This window comes from Topomyia yanbarensis, chromosome 1 (genome assembly GCF_030247195.1).
Source record: "Topomyia yanbarensis strain Yona2022 chromosome 1, ASM3024719v1, whole genome shotgun sequence".
NCBI lineage: Eukaryota > Metazoa > Arthropoda > Insecta > Diptera > Culicidae > Topomyia > Topomyia yanbarensis.
Window position 1 is genome coordinate 194,539,682 of NC_080670.1, and position 18,021 is coordinate 194,557,702.

The window sequence follows — 18,021 nt, forward strand, 5'->3', positions numbered from 1 at the left end:
ATGTGAACTCGTTCGATGGCGTTACTGAACTGAAGACTGAATTTTGTCAAAGTGAACAGGGTCTGCGTTTATACAACGTTGGTTTATAGATTGTGTGAAAAGACCCGATTGAGCGAGTGTGTTGCCACCTATTTGTGAATTCGTGCAGTGTATGGCACAAGTTAAGGTCGTCTCGCATCTCCTTAATTATTACAGCTGTCATGCTCCCACACAGTCTCAGTCAGTGGTTTGGTTTGTTTTGAAGCATATTTCCGCAAGAGGCCAAACGAAACCATTCGTTTTTGCAACGAAACAAGTATTTTCTACAAAATTCATCTGTTTTGAACGGATATTTAATAAATTTGTGAAGTGTCCACTAGAGTGTGCTCGAATAAACAACACGTATGCTGTGTGCATCCAGAATGATAGAAGTTTGGATCAATAATCGAGTTTCGCAGCTGCAGAATTCTGACCTTCCTTTTCACTCCCTACATGATTTCATTAGGAGGGAAACGGTAAGTAAACCTTTAAATTTTTTCCATTGCAATTAACTAATTCATAGTCCCCTTCAGGGCCTTATCCCATCGGATTACTATCTAACTCAAAATGGCAAGCGTCTCGCGGAATTCACAGCATCGCCTACCGCCAGCAACGCAAGGTCAGATGTTCCCATTCGGTTGCACCAGCGTCTACCAGGCGGCAAGGGAGGTTTCGGTTCCATGCTGCGTGCAATTGGTGCTCAGATCGAAAAAACTACCAATCGGGAGGCATGCCGAGATCTGAGTGGTCGTCGATTGCGGGATATTAATGAAGAGAAACGGTTGAAAGCCTACCTGGACAAACAGAAGGAAGCCCCGGCTGATGAGGCCGCTAAATTGCAGCGTAAAATCGACAAGCTGCTAGCGAAACCGAAGCACGAATTTCACGACGAGGATTACAACCGGACGCGAAGTGATTTAACGCAGAACATTGACGAAGCGGTACAGGAAGGTTTCCGTAAGGCGGTTCAGGCGGAAAAAGCTGCCGTCGAGGCTGGTGTTAAGCGGAAGGCAGAAGCCGGACAGAAGGGAAAAATCGCGAAAAAGAAGGCGAAAGGAGCACTGTGGCTGGGAACGGATGATTTGGGATCCTACTCGTCATCGGACAGCGAGTCCGATTCGGATTCTACTGGATCCGATTCGGCTGGAGGTTCGTCTAGTGGAACTTCGGGTTCGGTTTCCGCTCCGCAAGCGGTTACTTCATCGGAAGAGAGGAGTAGCGAACAGGAGACGAAACCGGATGCGGTAGCTGAACGTGTTTAGAACGTTTAAGCTGAAATTTGAACGATGTACCTATTTATATGATTATGATATGAAGGACCTACACTATTTAAATCACCGATTTTTATTTAACAATGAAATACACATACTTTTATTTAAAACATTGTTTGAAATAACGCAATCAGAGATTGATGCTACGGCTTACTCGTTGTTGATAACACACGCATCCGGGGGATATCCCCACGTTACTTAGTGACTAGACAAACATAGCTAGCATTTCGCTCTTGTAGCAGTTGTCCAGTTCCTTTCCTTCAACAGTAGCAGATTCAGATTGATGTTTTAATAGGAAATTATTTACAATTTTATCATCAGTTCCGGTTCCTATGTCTGGAAGCTTAATCTACAAAAAAAAATCGGATAAGTCTTTATGACTACTTTCAGAACATAGTCAATCTTTTTTCTACGTTTCGGACAAACTTGATTTTCTATTTCGACAGAATCCCCGGCCGATTCTTTGCCTGCGGGATAATTGCATGCCTAGAGCTGCGACTCTACTGACCATCAAGCACCATTCAGCATAGAGCTTTTACGAACACGTCGTAGATTGCTTCGTACAGCCGATCACTTGTGATTATTTCCAGTTTGGAGGGAAACCCGTTGTTCCCAGCGGTTTTTTCAATCTTTAGCATTCCGTCCAGACTTTGGCTACCAAAAACCCTTTTCCAATCTCTTTTAGGCAACGTCGTTTCGCACGTTTCATGATAGTAGGCCTAGCAGGGTTTTCGTCCATTGTCAACATACTAAAAATTCGAAGATCCCTCAGAAATAAACAACAATCGATTTGTTTGGTTCCATTTCGGTATGTATAGGTATATCGTGGAGCCAATGGTGCCATTAGAAATTGTAATGTAAGCGTTATACAGCGGTTTGAAGTATTTGCCCCCCACGCGAAGATCAATCAACCTTGTTTATCTCACAGCACTGATAAAGACGCATTGCGAACAATAACCTACCGAGCACCGTCGTAGAAGACTACTTGGTAACAGCCTAAATCCGAATGAGCCTGTCACGGGTAGCAGACCGTAGAATGGATCCGGTGCGATTTTGCACACGGCCTCAATGTATTTGGGGACAGCGATGTCGCACTGCACACGGCCCCACAGCTACGCGACCGACTTATCCTTATCGATTATAGGCATATCGATTGCCATTCGCGTGGATCATTTGTTGATTGTGGTCACAGCTCAGAGGTATTGTGTTTGAATGAGGTTAGTTTCGTTTCTATAGATAAGATATCGCGCGGAGAAAATCCTATACTTTCCCATGCGGTTATTGGACGCTGGACGTAAGTTGATTGTGAGGTGTGATATGCGCGGCCCTTGTCCCATCAATACATACAGAATGCAGCGAATAGAGTGATAAGGAAACATTGCAAGTTTCGTACAATCTTTGGATCAAACTTTCCCGTCTATCGAAGGTAAGAATACTCTCTATCTGTGTAAATGAAGCGAGAAATCACGTTATCAATTTTCAAATAGCTTTCATACAGGTGTGCAGAGGGCTTCAGCTATCAGCTATTAGACATAATTTCTATAAAACCATGTAGCATTCAAGGGCTATTCAGACAGTTAGTGAGACCCTTGGCTGGATCAACTGGTTGATCTATGTTTCTTGTATCGAGTTCTATCCAAGTTCTGGCGCGTAATCATGGATCACGTTCATGGCGGACCGGATGATATGGAGATGTTGTGTCCGATGCAGATGTCGGTACGTCAGAACCGATTTTTAGTGAGTTCTATAGTTACATCGTTGTGTTTTGCGTAATTACAGTTCCACGGTGGAAGCTGTGAAGTGATTCTGTTTCCAGCATGGGCTACTACCGAAACGGGTCAGTTCGTTGGAGCATGGTTCGGGTTCTTTCTGCTGGCACTACTCTACGAGGGACTTAAGTTCTACCGGGAGATTCTGAGGGCGAAGCAGCTGAAGGCCGCAGTATCGGGCGAAACGAGGAACATGCGGTGAGTAGATGCTTTGCTGGTGTGGATGTTTGCGGCATAACAGTGCTGTCAGTTTGTAGGGGTCATTGACCTATTGCAGAAGCCATACGTGCACGCAGTGAAACCATATTTGTAAATCGGTTAAGAATACTGAATGAAGCTGTACCAACTGATTCCGATTTAATTGGTTCCAGAATAGGTCGTTGTATTTTCTATACAGTATCTTTTCAGGCTATGGAATTTCTTGGTAGGGTGGGGTGTGGACAAGCTGAATTTGACATGTATCCAAACGAGCAAAGAGGAGCAAAGTTTCGTGAACTTCATACGAGAGCGGTGATCCTTGTAGTTCATATTTTGAATTTTTGCCAAACAATTTCAATCCATGGACAAAATAATAGTATTTTTGGTATAGATAGAGTTTGTTTTCGATAGTCGAAGCGAAAGCAATAGTGTTGCTTCAAACGCTCTGTAAGGATGTACAGGACACGCAGGAATGTTTAAAGACTGGCTCAGTAATGCTTCGAACCAGTTCTTCATTAAAATTGTAATTCTCTGATCAGATCCGTTTGGCCAGAGAACCGTGCGCTAACTTGGAGCCTCGCTTGATCCATTAAATTGCTTGTCCTTCGAGTCATTTAGCTCCCGACTTTCCTCTTTTAATCCATCACTCTCGGCATACATTAGACCGTTTAGACTCTCGGTGTATTCAAGTTATTAAGCTCCGAACAAGCTGTATAGTTGGGGTGACCAGACATGTCCTGGTTTTAAAAAGAACTGGGACTTCGAAGGCATTGCTTGATTTGGCTTGGTTTTTCTCTTCCATGGCAAAAAATTGATTCATTCTGGTCGCAACGTAAAGTTCTTGTCGTGGGCCAAACTGTGGGCGCTAGCGATGTTGATGAAACGACAATTACCTCTTGGTTTAAATCGTATTTCAATCCTGGACCCGGCGGACTTTTAAAAAGTTACATCGACATCTTGATGATTCCGCTTGTTCCTGTTTTACGATCATCTCTTGCCAGTGGCATATTTCCATCTTAAGATGTATTGATAGAAATCCGTGAACATGTTTCCAGTTCATAAAAAGTGGATTAAGCGAGACGTCAATAACTATCGAATTACTTTAGTGAGAGCTATCTTGAAGTTGTTCGAGCTGGTCGTTATGGAACTTCGTAAGGACCATTAACAGCAGTACCTTGATGATGATCAACATGGCTTCACGTCTGGAAGTTTGACAGCGACTTATCTTCTGTTTCAAACATCCTACAATATCCTACATAATAAAGAGTATGGAATGTCGTGATCAACCAACAACCAATCTGCCGCTTTTGTTAAATCGAACCACTATGTAACAATCGCTAAAATGCAAATATCTTAAATCAATAATAATTTTTCAAATTTTTTCGATCCTGCCTTACGAGAGAGATTTACTTCAACGTCAACGAATACCTCAAGAAAGGCACCCGATACTGTTGATGTTTCTGCTGTACTTCAACCCGCAGTTGATCGCAAGATATTTCGTCTGATTTGCTCAATTGAAGTTTAAAGATTATTCCAACCTCTGCATCCAGTTTTCGTCGATTGATGTGTGTGATCCTGAAGTAGTGCTCGGTGAGCTCATTCTCACTAAAAAAGGATCTGGTTAGTTTCAAATATCTGCAGAAATTGAACGCCAAACCTGAAAAAAATCTGCAAGGTAAGTTCGAACACGAAGAACCGTCAAATTGATTTTACTTCAACGGGAACGCAGGGTCCCCTTACGATTGTCCTGGTTTTTCATTCGTTTGATATGGTCTCCCTATAGTTATATACGGTATAGTTCTTGGCAGTAAATCCACCGACAAACCGACATGACAACTAGAACGATTTCGTTGAAAATTTTCGGCAAATAATTTAAACTCGGAACAGTAGCTCCATCTGTATAATGAGTTATACATAATTACTTAACGTGTCTCTCGTAAAACAACACTACCCAGGTAACCAATAAGCATGCTGAATGCGTCTTAGCGGCTACTTGATAAGCACTTAAGTCGTTTTAAATGCTATTTAAAAGTCGCTTTTGGCAAAATATACGGCTACATTACTGCTGTGCTATGAAAATGCTTTTTTACTACTGTTGTGCATTCAGAATGCTGCTTACTGGCAAGAAGTTTTTAAACAGTTTTTCAAATGCTGATTAACAACAGTTATGCATAACGAATGCCAGCATACTGCAAGAAGCATCCAGAATGCAAATTTTACGCTACTTTACTGCATACACTAATGCTTGTTGGTTACCTGGGTAATGTCCTCTAGTGAAAGTCTGGACAAGACTTATTAAAACGAGCAGAAGTTTTTCGAATTAAAATGAACGGAGCATCGTATATTAAGGGCATGTTCAGGAGCGTTTTATTTTATTTAGGAGTTTCAAAGTAGATCTAGAACTGAAACTTTCACATCCCCAGCAGAGCGTTTTGTTTGATTATTTCGAACAGTTTTGTTTCAAAATTTAAAACTGTTAGAGCATGTTCAGGAGTGTTTCAGTTTTAGATTCATAATTTTGACAGTTCTATTATATAAAACTGAAAATTTTAAAACTAGAACTTGCTGTCCCCAGCAGCAGTTTTAGCGGATGTTCTATTCAGTTTAAAATTCATGTCACTCCGTGCTTTCAGCGTCACTGCATTCAAATTTATTTTTCCCCAGTCTATCGGGTCTAAGTGTCTGTGCTGAAAAATTTGCACGTATTTAAAACATAGTTCTAAACGTGTTTTAAAATCAGCAACAAATAGAACGGCGTCGTATAACAGTTTAAAATTTTAAAACAATACTGTTCGAAATTATAAAACAAAACGCTCTGCTGGGGATGTGTGAATGTTTCAGTTCCAGTTCTACTTTGAAACTCCTATACAAAATAAAACGCTCCTGAACATGCCCTTATACGATGCCGTTCTATTTGTTGCTGATATTAAAACACGCTTAGAACTGTGTTTTAAATACATGCAAAGTTTTCAGCAGAGACACTTAGAACAGATAGACTGGGGAAAAATAAATTAGAATGCAGTAACGCTGAAGGCATGGCGAGACATGAATTTTAAACTGAATAGAACACCCGCTAAATCTGCTGCTGAGGACAGAAAGTTCCAGTTTTAAAATTTCCAGTTTTATATTATAGAACTGTCAAAATTATAAATCTAAAACTGAAACTCTCCTGAACATGCTCTAACGTTTCAAGTAGAAAGTATTGTGGTATAGACTGGTTTTGTTCTCTGGTTGACTATCTAAAGTGAATCGAAAAAAATGAATCAACTTCAAGTCGGTTCCGACAGCATGATGTTGAAGACTGCATATCAAGGAGACTGGCAACTCTGTCGAGGATCTGGAGACAATACCAGCAACGCCAATTTCGGGTAATAATAACAGTAACGCCAATTTCGGGTTACGCTGTAACCTCTGTCGCTTCTCTTTTGCATGGGGGGAGGGAAGAGATACAAGTCTACTTAATATGTAGTCTTCGATGAAGTACAAAGTTACTTCACGCTCGTCCGGACTTGCCGCGGACTGATTTCCATTCTAATGCCGAAGGATCCTGACTCCTGCGGTAGCAGACAAAAGGTAAGGTCGCCGGGAAACTCTAAGTTTACTCAAATGACTCTATTCCACGCTTTTCTAAACTTTCTTCCTCCAACTCCTTGCTCTCCCTTGAGCAAGGATGCAAAATGGCTACCTTTTCCACGGCTTTAATATTCTCTTTTCTTCTTCGACGCTGCTGTCGTTCGCTACTGCTCAGCGCTGTATGGCAGTCTGTGTGCAAAGCAGTAACACGATAAAAAAATACCGCCCCTAGTACAGCCACCAGACGCGAGCGATACAGTTTCTCTTTCCTTATATTAAACTTTTTAATATTTTTAATCCATTTAATATTTTTAACCACAAACAACAACGATGAATGCGGTTCATTTACGCCACGACCGGCATCAATGATTTCGTGTACAGACCTCTCTCTCTCTCTCTCTCTCTCTCTCTCTCTCTCTCTCTCTCTCTCTCTCTCTCTCTCTTCTCTCTCTCTCTCTCTCTCTCTCTCTCTCTCTCTCTCTTTCTCTCTCTCTCTCTCTCTCTCTCTCTCTCTTTGAGTGTATAATATTAAAAATATACTTCACCTCCCAGTCCCTGGCTAATTGCGTCATTAAGCTATATATAGTTTTTCGTTCGATAAATTTTAGGTCCAATATATATAATAGAACACTATTTCAAAAAAATCGTTGTTATACGTAAAAACGATTTTTTTTTTGTTTTTTAATATAAGTCTTATGTAAACATAGACAACCATACATAGGAAAACTGCGGTTGTTTGCATCTGACCTATCAAGACAACCCCTAAAATGAAAAAAACTTTATGCATTGGATGGTGTTGATGTCAAATAAAAATAACCCTGCAGGAAAACCAGGAAACATGTATTTTTTCTGACAAGGCATCATTTGTTGTGAAATTCGATATGTCAAATGCTTCTGATAGTGTCAAATCAAGGCTGTCAACATATTTCTTTATTTTAAATTTAAATTTCATTTTTACGTTTCCCGAGTTGGAAAAAACATTGTTCTGTATTGTATCGATTTTGTTGGCTATTTTCGGCAAATTTGAGACTAAGAGAAACGAAAGCAATGAAATTGAAAGACGGATAGGTATTCTAGAGCGAATCAGTTATAAACTTAGAACGGAAAACTAGAACTAGGCAGGCTCATATGGGCATGATCGAAAGGAAATGTGAAAAATTCTTTGCCTTCTGCAGAGTAGGAGTTGGGCGTTTCACCCAAGTCTACCGCATGGTCTATGGTAGAACATAACTCATCATCATATTTTACCGCCGACGCCGGCAAAAAATTCTTCACAAATCCTCGCCTAGAACGACCATGCGATCATTCTTCTCCCTTTCTGCTAGCATCAAGCCGTTACGCTCTAGAATACCTATCCGTCTTTCAATTTCATTGCTTTCGTTTCTCTTAGTCTCAAATTTGCCGAAAATAGCCAACAAAATCGATACAGTAGAACCTTGCGGCAATTAAAACATAGTAACATAGTAACAAAAAAACATTGTTATAATCACGAAAATCAGCTTTATCGATATATGTAATAAAAAAAGATTTTTTTTTCTCATTTAATGACTCAATTTAATGCCGTTGCAAGAACTTCGGGATTTATTATCACATTGATTAATAAACTACAGTCGTGATTCGCTGGTTGGACATTTTTTAACTGGACCGCTTTTTAGTGGGACCTCCGCTAGTTGGACCATTGTCCAACTAAAAAGCATCTGAACGTCAAAATCTCGTGTCAAATTTACTTTGACAATCAATCTGAAAATATTTAGAGATGTGAACAGATGCATTTACACTGCCAACATCTTTTTTGGAGAGTTTTTGACATCTGTTCGGTTTCCGCAAAGGAGCATCGACGGTGGATGCATTTCGGACAGTGCTCGAGAGTGCTGATAAGTCATCTAAACAGAAGCGAAGAGGAGATCGATACTGCGCTGTAGTCACGATAGATGTGAAGAACGTGTTCAACAGTGCCAGCTAGGAAGCCTGCAGTGCTGCATAGAATGAGGGCTCCCGACTATCTATGCCAGATCCTGAAGAGCTACTTTCAGAGCAGAGTTCTGCCATACGAGACGAGCGAAGGGCGAAAGTCAATGCGAGTCACAGCGGGCGTTTCTCAGGGCTCCATTCTCGGTCCAACTCTTTGCAACGGGATGTACGATGGCGCCTTAACGTTGCAACTGCCTAGGAAAGTGTAAATCGTGGGTTTCGCGGACGACGTGTCACTAACGGTGATGGGTGAGACACTTGAAGAAGTGGAGGTGTCGGTGACGGAGATAATAGACGAGATCGAGAGCTGGATGAACGGGGTCAAGCTGCAAATAGCGAAGGTGTTGTTGGTCAGTAACTGCAAAGCGGATCGACGTCGGATGGCACCCTATTGCATCGCAGTACATTAAAGCAATTGGGAGTTATAATCGACGACTGGTTGAGCTTCAACAACCACGTTGACTACGCCTGTGAAAAGTCGGCGAAGGCAACGAACGCAATAGAAGCAACACGAGACGTCTGTTATCTACTGTTTCGATACTCCGATATGGGGTTCCTGTCTGGAGTGCTGCGCTGAAAACCAAGCGGAACCGTGAAAAGCTATACAGGACATTCCGATTGATGGCCGTACGAATCGCGAGTGCCTACAGAACAATATCGTCGGAGGCAGTATGCGTTATCACCGGGATGATCCCCATCTGCATCACCCTGGCGGAGAACGTGGAATGCTACCAGCGGAGAAATGCACGTAACGCTAGGAGACTGGTCCGGACTCGTTGACTAAATGGTAACAGGAGTGGGCCAACGCGGAGAAAGGTAGGTGGACCCACCGACTCATCCCAAATGTGTCGGCTTGGGTACATAGTTTTTGTCCGGGCACGGATGCTTCCGGAAGTCCGGTTTGGACATGCTCCGTCACCCCTTTGCCCGGAGTGTGCGACTGTGTAGGAGACACCGGAACACGTAGTCTTCGAATGCCGTAGGTTCGAAGAAGCTCGTAGGGGTATACCTGGTATGACAGTGGACAATATCGTCGAAGAGATGTGCCGCGACGAACATAACTGGAACGCTGTCAACAGAGTAGTTACGATCATACTCTCCGAGTTGCAGAGCAAGTGGCGAAGAGACCAACAAGAAGCCACAAATCGGGTTTCGAGAGAAATTCCGCCGCTGGGGAACTCTCCGACTGTGAAGACTAGGTCCACCGCCGGGGAGCAGTTGAGTAGTACGTGACGTAGCATCGAGTTTGGGTTGTCGGGGCGCCTGTGAACCGGACGTCAAGCTTCACCGGAATCGCCTAACCGATCTGACCACCATACCGGGTAGCTCGTGAGTAGACTAGATCCACCGCCGGGGACTGAGTAGATCGCGTCGCACAGCTAGTAGTGGGTCGTTGGGGCGCTAGTGAACCGGAAGTTACGCTCCACCCAGAATCGCTGGATAGACCTCAGCACCTACTGGATGGCCCGTTGAGTAAACTAGATCCACCGCCGGGGACTAGATCGAGTAGATCGGGACGACGTGGAGAGCTAAATGGCTCACAGAAACGAACATCGGTTTCAGGAGAACAGGCTAGATCCATTGTTGGGGACTAGACCGAGTAATTCGCGAACAAGTGAGAGCTCATCGGGAAAATAGAGCGAAATGGAACGAGAGAGAGCCAAAGGGCTCAAGAAATTGTGGTGCTAAAACCAAAGAAGAATCGGTATCGGGAGAACTTTCTTCATCGGCTTAAGCTAGATTCACCGCCGGGGACTAGACTGAGTAGAGCGCGAAGAGTCGCCACCAGTCGCGGGTCGTCGGGGCACCAGCGAACCGGACGTCCTGCTCCACCGGAATCGCCGAACTGACCTCGACACCTGGCTGGTTGGCTCGGCTTCGGGAGAACTTCTCTCGCTGGGGAACTCTCCGTCGGAGTAGGCTAAGTCCACCGTCGGGGACTAGACCGAGTAGTTACGAACAAGTCGGGAGCTCAACGAGTAAATGGCGCTGAGTGGTACGAGAAGGGAGTTGTGGTGCTAACTGGCACAAGGGAGCCGAGTCGTGGTGCTGAATGGCATAAGGGAGTCCAAGGGCTCGGTGAACTAGACACTCTGAAGTTTGCCGCCCAGATTGTCTTCGTAGGGGAGGAACACTAAGTCTCGACTCACAGCCAGCTTTCCGACTGCCATGCAGAAATTGTCAGTCTGTGTGGTGTGTGGATGGTGGAGAATTGGGGGTGTGTCGAGTAGTGGCGCTATAACCCTGCGGAAGAAACGAACTAGTAAGTAGTTGAATTAGAGTGGGTGCTATGCACATAAAAAGCCCTCCCGAAGTAATGCCGTAAGGTAGTGCCGGGGAGGAATCAGGTTCTGGGTAAGAGCAGTGGTTTTTTAGCGTGGTCGGGTGATGGCAGCCCAAACCACCTACTCTTTTTGTACATTTTCCCTGTCTCAGGGTTTTCTTGAATTTTTTTTTATTGCTCTCAAAAAACGCACACACAATAGGGTGTTATCTCAAATGCAACATTTGGGCGATTTGCTGCTGTCAATTTTATCGCCCACTGCGCCCTTAAATCGCCCTTAATTGCCTTTATGAAAATTATAAACACTACTACACTTCACCACAGAGAACAGACATCCATGATCGAACAAAAATATTTAAAAAACGTGTGTAAATATTTGAATTAATATACGAAAAACACTAGCGCCGCCGCACCAACCTATCCCAATCCACTGAGACGTCAAAAAATTGTTTCAAAATCGTTCAACACGGGTCCAGCGATGGACGTTCGTTGAACGGTTATTCGGACGTTGTCCAAATTGGTCCAACGAACGTCCTTCATTGGACGATTTTGAAACCAACCGTTCTTAGAGGGAACTATCCGTCAAATCGATTCCGGAACCGGTTCGAAATCCTGGATGGATTCAGCATGGAAACTAGCTCAAAGAAAACAACCGATTCCGACTCTATCGGTTGACGCATTTGAGCTGGAATTCATGCTGGAAGTCTGAATCGGTTCCGGACTAGTTTGACTGGGTAGAGGAATAACCGCTGTCAGTTCTGTCGCACTCAGCCACAAAAAAACATGACGACAGTAGCGCACCTGGTTTAGATATCCAAACTACCTTCGAAACCGTTAGAGATTTTACACAAGTTGAATGCTGAAGATGGACGTCTGTTGTCTGTGACTTGACTGTGCGCCCGAATAAACTTATCAGAATATTAAGTAGATACAGAGCACTAGATTAGGATTGTCGCTGGCATCAGTGGTAGGAACATCATTGTTTTGATTACGGGATATACCTGTCAAATGGGCCAAATAAAAAAAAAGCAAAAAAATAATCCTCTATCGTCGTTTCATAGCGACTAATCATTTTTGTTTCTTTTAGCCAGCAAAACAATGGCCATTCTTGGCTTATGTGTTTTCACTAATTAGAATGCACAAATTGTCTAAACTTGTACTGAATTTTTATAAATTTTCATTTCCCTTTGCGGTATATACAAACTCTTTCATTTGATAACAATAACAGTCGAAAATTTACACCGAGAAAATTCGTTATATTGAATATATTGATTTCACACATTTTTTTTACAATTTGTAGTGGCAGATAAAAATTACCTGTCACACATAGATATCATGTGAAAATTAATGAAATTATAATAGTATGCCACACAGAAATTTGTTACATAGCAGATATTACATCATTTTTCTGTTTGCCTCTCGTTTTATATTTCTATTATGCAAATTTTATGCATTGGACGTTTTCGGTCTTGCATGCATAAAAATCACAGCAGAATAAACGAGACTGAAATGAAAAATAGGCAAACTCAATTTGAAGTTCAACTAAACGGTTTGTGGTTAAAAGCAGGCCATATTTTTCTGCGTGTACCAAAAGCGCGGACCAAAGACTTTTACTAGAGAGACTTTCGATACTTTGACAGATATATACCGGAAGCAAAACAAACATGTTCCGAGGCGAAAACAATGGGAACACCAGCGACAATCTTAATCTAGTGTTCTGTATCTACTGAATACTAGGTAGGATAGGTCTCGGAAATCAAACAGAGCCTTTGCGACCGTAGCCAGTGTCGGCGCTTGTCTTTTTTGTAATAAAGAGCGCCTCTATGCTGTATAATGTACAGTCGTGATTCGCTGGTTGGACATTTTTTAACTGGACCGCTTTTTAGTGGGACCTCCGTTAGTTGGACCATTGTCCAACTAAAAAGCATCTGAACGTTAAAATCTCGTGTCAAATTTACTTTGACAATCAATCTGACAATATTTAGAGATGTGAACAGATGCATTTACACTGCCAACATCTCCTTTGGAGAGTTTTTCACATTTGACAGTCGGTCCAACTAGCAAATCAAATTCGTTAGTTGGACAAGGCAGTGGCCCAACCAGCGAATCACGACTGTAGTCCAATCCGATTCCCTGCGAACCATAATTGGGTAATCCCATGCCACCGTCAATCTTCGGATATTTTCTTTCATCAAATTAGATTTTTCTGATTCTTCCTGTATGATGTAAAGTAGATCTTATCACACGCAAAAAATCCCGTAAAATGTCAAATAAAAAAAATCAAAGCCAACTCACTGTCGTCGACACAAGAACAAGCGTTGAGTGCCCGGGATCGTTTCCAATAAGCCTCGGTCCAACTGACGACAATCAATGCCAACCAAACGGCTTCGAGTGGGCGCCGGATGTGAGAGGTCACGTGTCATGAAATTAAAAAACTTTTCATTACACAAAGCGAGACTGTGAGAGAGCGCAGTCAGATTGATGATTCAAGTTCCGGTTTGCTAGGATCGGCGAACGAACGAAAGTCACCGTCAATGTGAGTGCCCTAAGTGAGAGGCGCTGGAATGCAATATCTTGCTGATGGTTATTTATCAAATAAAAACGATTATTAATTCCCTTTTCATTCTTCGTTCCCTCTATTGCCGGGGATCAAGGAGTGCGATAAAAAACACGAGTGCCCTCTAATGAGCAATCCAGCAGCTCAAAGCAAGTGGCAAACGTTCGACGCGACGCGTCAATCGGGGATACACGCTGTATACCACTTGTCAGCTTAGTCAGGCGACGATGGCTTGACTCTGATCCTTATGACGCTTCCGCAATTTTTCAGCAGGAGGAATTATAATTGTCCCCCGCATTTGCGTCAGGCAGGAAATTTGAATTCTTTCATCTTCCGGTGCTGTGCAACCGTTTGAGCCTTTACTCCTTTCCCGTCATCCCACAGCCTGCCAAGATTACTGTGTGCGAATCTTTGAAACGATATGTATACGCGTTCGTCGGTCGGGCACACGCACGCTTGCTTGGATTCAGTTTTTCCTTTTGACTGAATTTGACAAAAAGAAAACACACGGGGGGAACAATTTTTCCCTTTGAACTCGGAACCCTTTTTTGATGTTTAGCTACAATCGGGGAAAAAAGACCGTACGACGCGAAATGAGCATTTGAGCGTTGGGATGTGAGAATTTATGACACGTTCTAATGGTTTTATGGGAGGTGCTCCTTAATGATTTGAGCAAATGTGACAAATGGTTGCGCTACGGTTATTATCGTAATGTTTGCTTGGTTTAATATTGCTTTTTTTTGGTTTTTATTTGCAGCTATCACTTGACGAGCAAACTTCACCTTCTTCAAACGGTGCTTCATCTGATTCAGGTGTCGGTGTCCTATATTTTGATGCTGATTGTGATGACTTTCAATCTGTGGTTGTGCCTGGCCGTCGTTTCCGGAGCTGCCATCGGGTACTACTTTTTCGGTTGGTTCCGTCAAAGTACGCTGGATCCGAACGAGTGCTGCAATTGACTAGTGGAGACCGATGAGGGCGGATACGCGGAGAATATCGGGTACGGATCGGCTATTGGGTTGATCGATTAACCGCTGCGGGAATAGGAAGAGAGACGAATAGTGTGAAACAAAAAATACTTTATCGAACAGAACAATCGAGCAAAGTAACTAAACGTTACTTATGCTTCATTTCACGGAGCGAAGTATTGTACTTTCAACCGTGCATTAACTTAAATTTTCGATAGTTGTCAAATCATGGTTATAAGGTATATTCTGGGATGCTTTTATTGAAACTTTTAATAATTTCTTCGTTTTTTATTAGAATTGCACACCAATTGCACAAGGAATCCAACGGTTACGATACGGAACGAATGCAAAATATAATTTGAGGTATTTTAAGTGCTATCTGCGGAAGCGGTTGCCAACATTCTAGTGTTGGAATCATAACAAAGTAAGTGTTGCCGTTTTGACTGATTTTCACTCCTCGCTTCTCTTCCTATTCTCTCAGGGTAAATGCACAAGTAAATAATGACTAATATAGTGTAGAAAAAGAAGGCCTTCGTTATTCTCTTTCTAGTTTCTTTTCTAATGTAGATTAAATTAGGAAAATACTGCAGTAAACTTTTGCAGGGTATTGAGATGAAACCTCCACTTCTTAGCTAGTAAGACCAAATTACTAAATTTGTACAGTACAGGATAAAGAAACATACATTAAGTTACTCTAGACGAAAAAGTGTAAATAAAATTGTACAAAGTATACTTCGTTTTGTAAACAACCAAACCACTCAGTAGGACAATGCAAAGCAAATATTTTGATAACTAATTTGTAACCTTATTGTTTCATTTTACCCTCCCGGTAGGAAGGTGTACCTGCCGATAGAACATTTCAAAGAGAACCAAAGAAAAGGAATCATACACAAACCGGCTGCGGCCGACCTTTCTCACAACACAAAGAAACCCATTGTAAGCCTTCCATTCTGTCATTGATCAGGTAAAGAATGAAGCCATAACCATTACAAACCAACACTAAACAGTATAACAATCATAAGCCTGAAAAGGCTCGATCATTGATACTTTTCCGCCCGCATGTTACACACGACGGAAAAAAGGAACCCCGAAGATCGGTGAAGAAAGGTGCTACCGTATTGTGTAGAGCCAGTAAGATTGCAAAGAAATCGGTTATTGTGTTACCTAGATGTAGATTTCATTTTCCGGAGACCGAGCGGCAGCTCGGTTCGGATCGTCCGTCGCCACCATCCGCTGATCGTGATTATCTCATTCCTTACTCTTTTTTTGTGCATCCCCGAGCTCCTACGCCTTCGCAAGAGATCATTTCCAAAAGCAAACATGGTCCCGATGCCGCCGCCGCCCACAAAGAAAAAACCGGCCGATGGTAATCCTCTTAGAAGGAAATTATGATCTGGCCAATATCGGATTTTCTGTCCTGCGCTGAGCGACTGACAAGACGTGAGCAAAAAAAAAACAAATGGTTTGCGTGAACTAGATCCTCGGGGCGATCCTATTGTTGGTTGTCTCATATCGCACACAACTGTAACTGCAAAGCGAGCCGATTCGAATTGCCATTTGGTAGGTGAAGGGCGCTGACTTCAAAGGAAATCGGTTTTCGCATGCAGGAATGTTTCTCGCGACCGTAAGGATCCATATGTGACAGCGAAGAGGAGGATCCGAAAACACAGACCGTGATTACGACGAACATGTGACAATCTGTTTCTGGTCATTGCGATATGATCACCGTGTCCTCCGGTTGGGTGTTCGAGCGTTTCTTTGCGCGTGTTAATATAACACAAAAAAGTAAACCGAAAATCGACAAAAAAATGTAATAAAATTTTGTCAACGGAAGTTGTACGTCTGAGTACTGAAATCGTATACTTTTGACGGCGTAAATCTGTTCCGGGAAATGTTTAACTCTTTGGGAGATGTTTGAGGATGGTTGTTGCGAAATTTGGAGATCGACAGAGAATCAGATGATTTAATTCTCTTCTTGGCGTTTGGGACGCCTTATTCCAAGGGTTGCTGTACTTTTTTTCGTGTATGGTCTTGGACGACTAAAGCAATAGTTGGTATTTTATCAAATTTTGCTTAAAGATTGCGGTCTAGTTTTAAATTCAACCTGCGAATTGCTTAATTATTTTAAAGGATTCAATACCAACATTTAATATTGAAATTATTCTTTTTGTAGAGGAATAAGGTACAATATCTGCAAACAGACCAAATTAATTATGAAATTTATGTTTCGACTTCGTCTAATCAGAATCCGACCCTAACTCAGTACCAAATTGGGTTTTCGTTTTTGGGGCTAACGTCAATCCAGCGCTAGTTTAGCCCTGTTACCAAGTAAGTGTCGGATTCAGATGAGACGAACTCGAAACACACATTCCATTACTAATTGCCTGGTGAGGGTTGCCTTGGAGCAACCCTCACCAGCTGCCAAGTTATGAAAGCCGGGGTTTGCTTATTGGACTCGATACATTGCAAGTGCGACGGGATCTATTCCGTGCTATGACGATTTCGGATATTTTGCAAGATCGAATTGACTGCCCCGAGCTTCTCAGTGCGATAAATATGAACGTTCGCCCTCGCGCCCTTCGCAATAATTTATTCCTCCGATTACCTCTTCGCCGGACTAACTATGGAGTAAACGGTGCCATCATTGGTTTGCAGCGGACCTTCAACAGAGTGTCATCCGAGTTCGATCTTCACATTCCACGTAGCAGATTACATGTTGACTTTTTAAATAGATTAAGAAATTATCATTAGGACCACACTGTGTCTGTTGATATTAATTAATTATAAATAAATAAACACAGTGCAATCGTCAAATAAATAATTTAGTTTTAGGTTTTGTGCCCTTCACGCGCAAATTCCTCAGTGAAGAATTTAAGTAGGGGTTTGCCTACTACTCGGGCTCTTGCTTGCCCGGCGCACCCTTCTTTTCAGGGCGGCCTAGGTGCTTCTACAGAATTTCGGATTTTCGTTTCACAACAAAAAGTAAACAAACAAATAAAATTTAACTTAACCGTTTATTTTCACCAACTCTCCTTCACTGCTGCTGATGCGGGATCCCAATGCTGCTGGTGAAGGGAAGTTCGACTTATCCTCTATAGCGAGAACGGTCGGTGTTCGGTTCCTTGTTAATTAGCCGGGGTAGCGAAAGAACTCCTTTGCAATTAGCTAACCCCTTTTGGCGAACCGACACCACACTATGCACTGTGCCCGAACCACGAGCCGGCACTTTTCGACAGGGATTTTATCTGTCGCACGCGCGCACTTCACCTCCCGGTTAAACGTGTCGGGAAACTGTCCCGAAAACAAAATGAATATTCTGGACGTCAGTTCTAGGTCGTGGTCCGTCACTTTCTGCTGGTCAAAACTCGATGGCCGCCTTCCGCACTCGACTATCACAAACAACATAACCAGC

General features: G+C 42.6%; 2 protein-coding genes across 4 annotated transcripts; both read left to right on the forward strand.

Annotated features, from left to right (window-relative positions):
* Positions 1–221: 221 nt before the first annotated feature.
* Positions 222–1,405, forward strand: LOC131686102 (splicing regulator SDE2). 2 transcript variants are annotated; one of them, XM_058970260.1, is made up of 3 exons: positions 222–295; positions 350–494; positions 552–1,405. In XM_058970260.1, exons 2-3 carry the CDS (start codon positions 384–386, stop codon positions 1,278–1,280), a joined length of 840 nt encoding a protein of 279 aa, XP_058826243.1. In that variant the 5' UTR covers positions 222–295; positions 350–383; the 3' UTR covers positions 1,281–1,405. The 2 variants fall into 2 exon arrangements, with proteins under 2 accessions (XP_058826243.1, XP_058826237.1); XM_058970254.1 differs by having other exon boundaries at positions 231–494.
* A 1,060-nt stretch (positions 1,406–2,465) lies between these two features.
* On the forward strand, positions 2,466–15,339 carry LOC131686133 (high affinity copper uptake protein 1-like). 2 transcript variants are annotated; one of them, XR_009304938.1, is made up of 5 exons: positions 2,466–2,715; positions 2,777–3,005; positions 3,069–3,256; positions 14,399–14,848; positions 14,905–15,339. XR_009304938.1 is itself a non-coding variant. In XM_058970309.1 (4 exons), the coding sequence occupies exons 2-4, from the start codon at positions 2,946–2,948 to the stop codon at positions 14,598–14,600; spliced, it is 450 nt and encodes a 149-aa protein (XP_058826292.1). In that variant the 5' UTR covers positions 2,466–2,715; positions 2,777–2,945; the 3' UTR covers positions 14,601–15,339. The 2 variants fall into 2 exon arrangements, 1 of the variants encoding a protein (XP_058826292.1); XM_058970309.1 differs by having other exon boundaries at positions 14,399–15,339.
* The last annotated feature ends 2,682 nt before the right edge of the window (positions 15,340–18,021 follow it).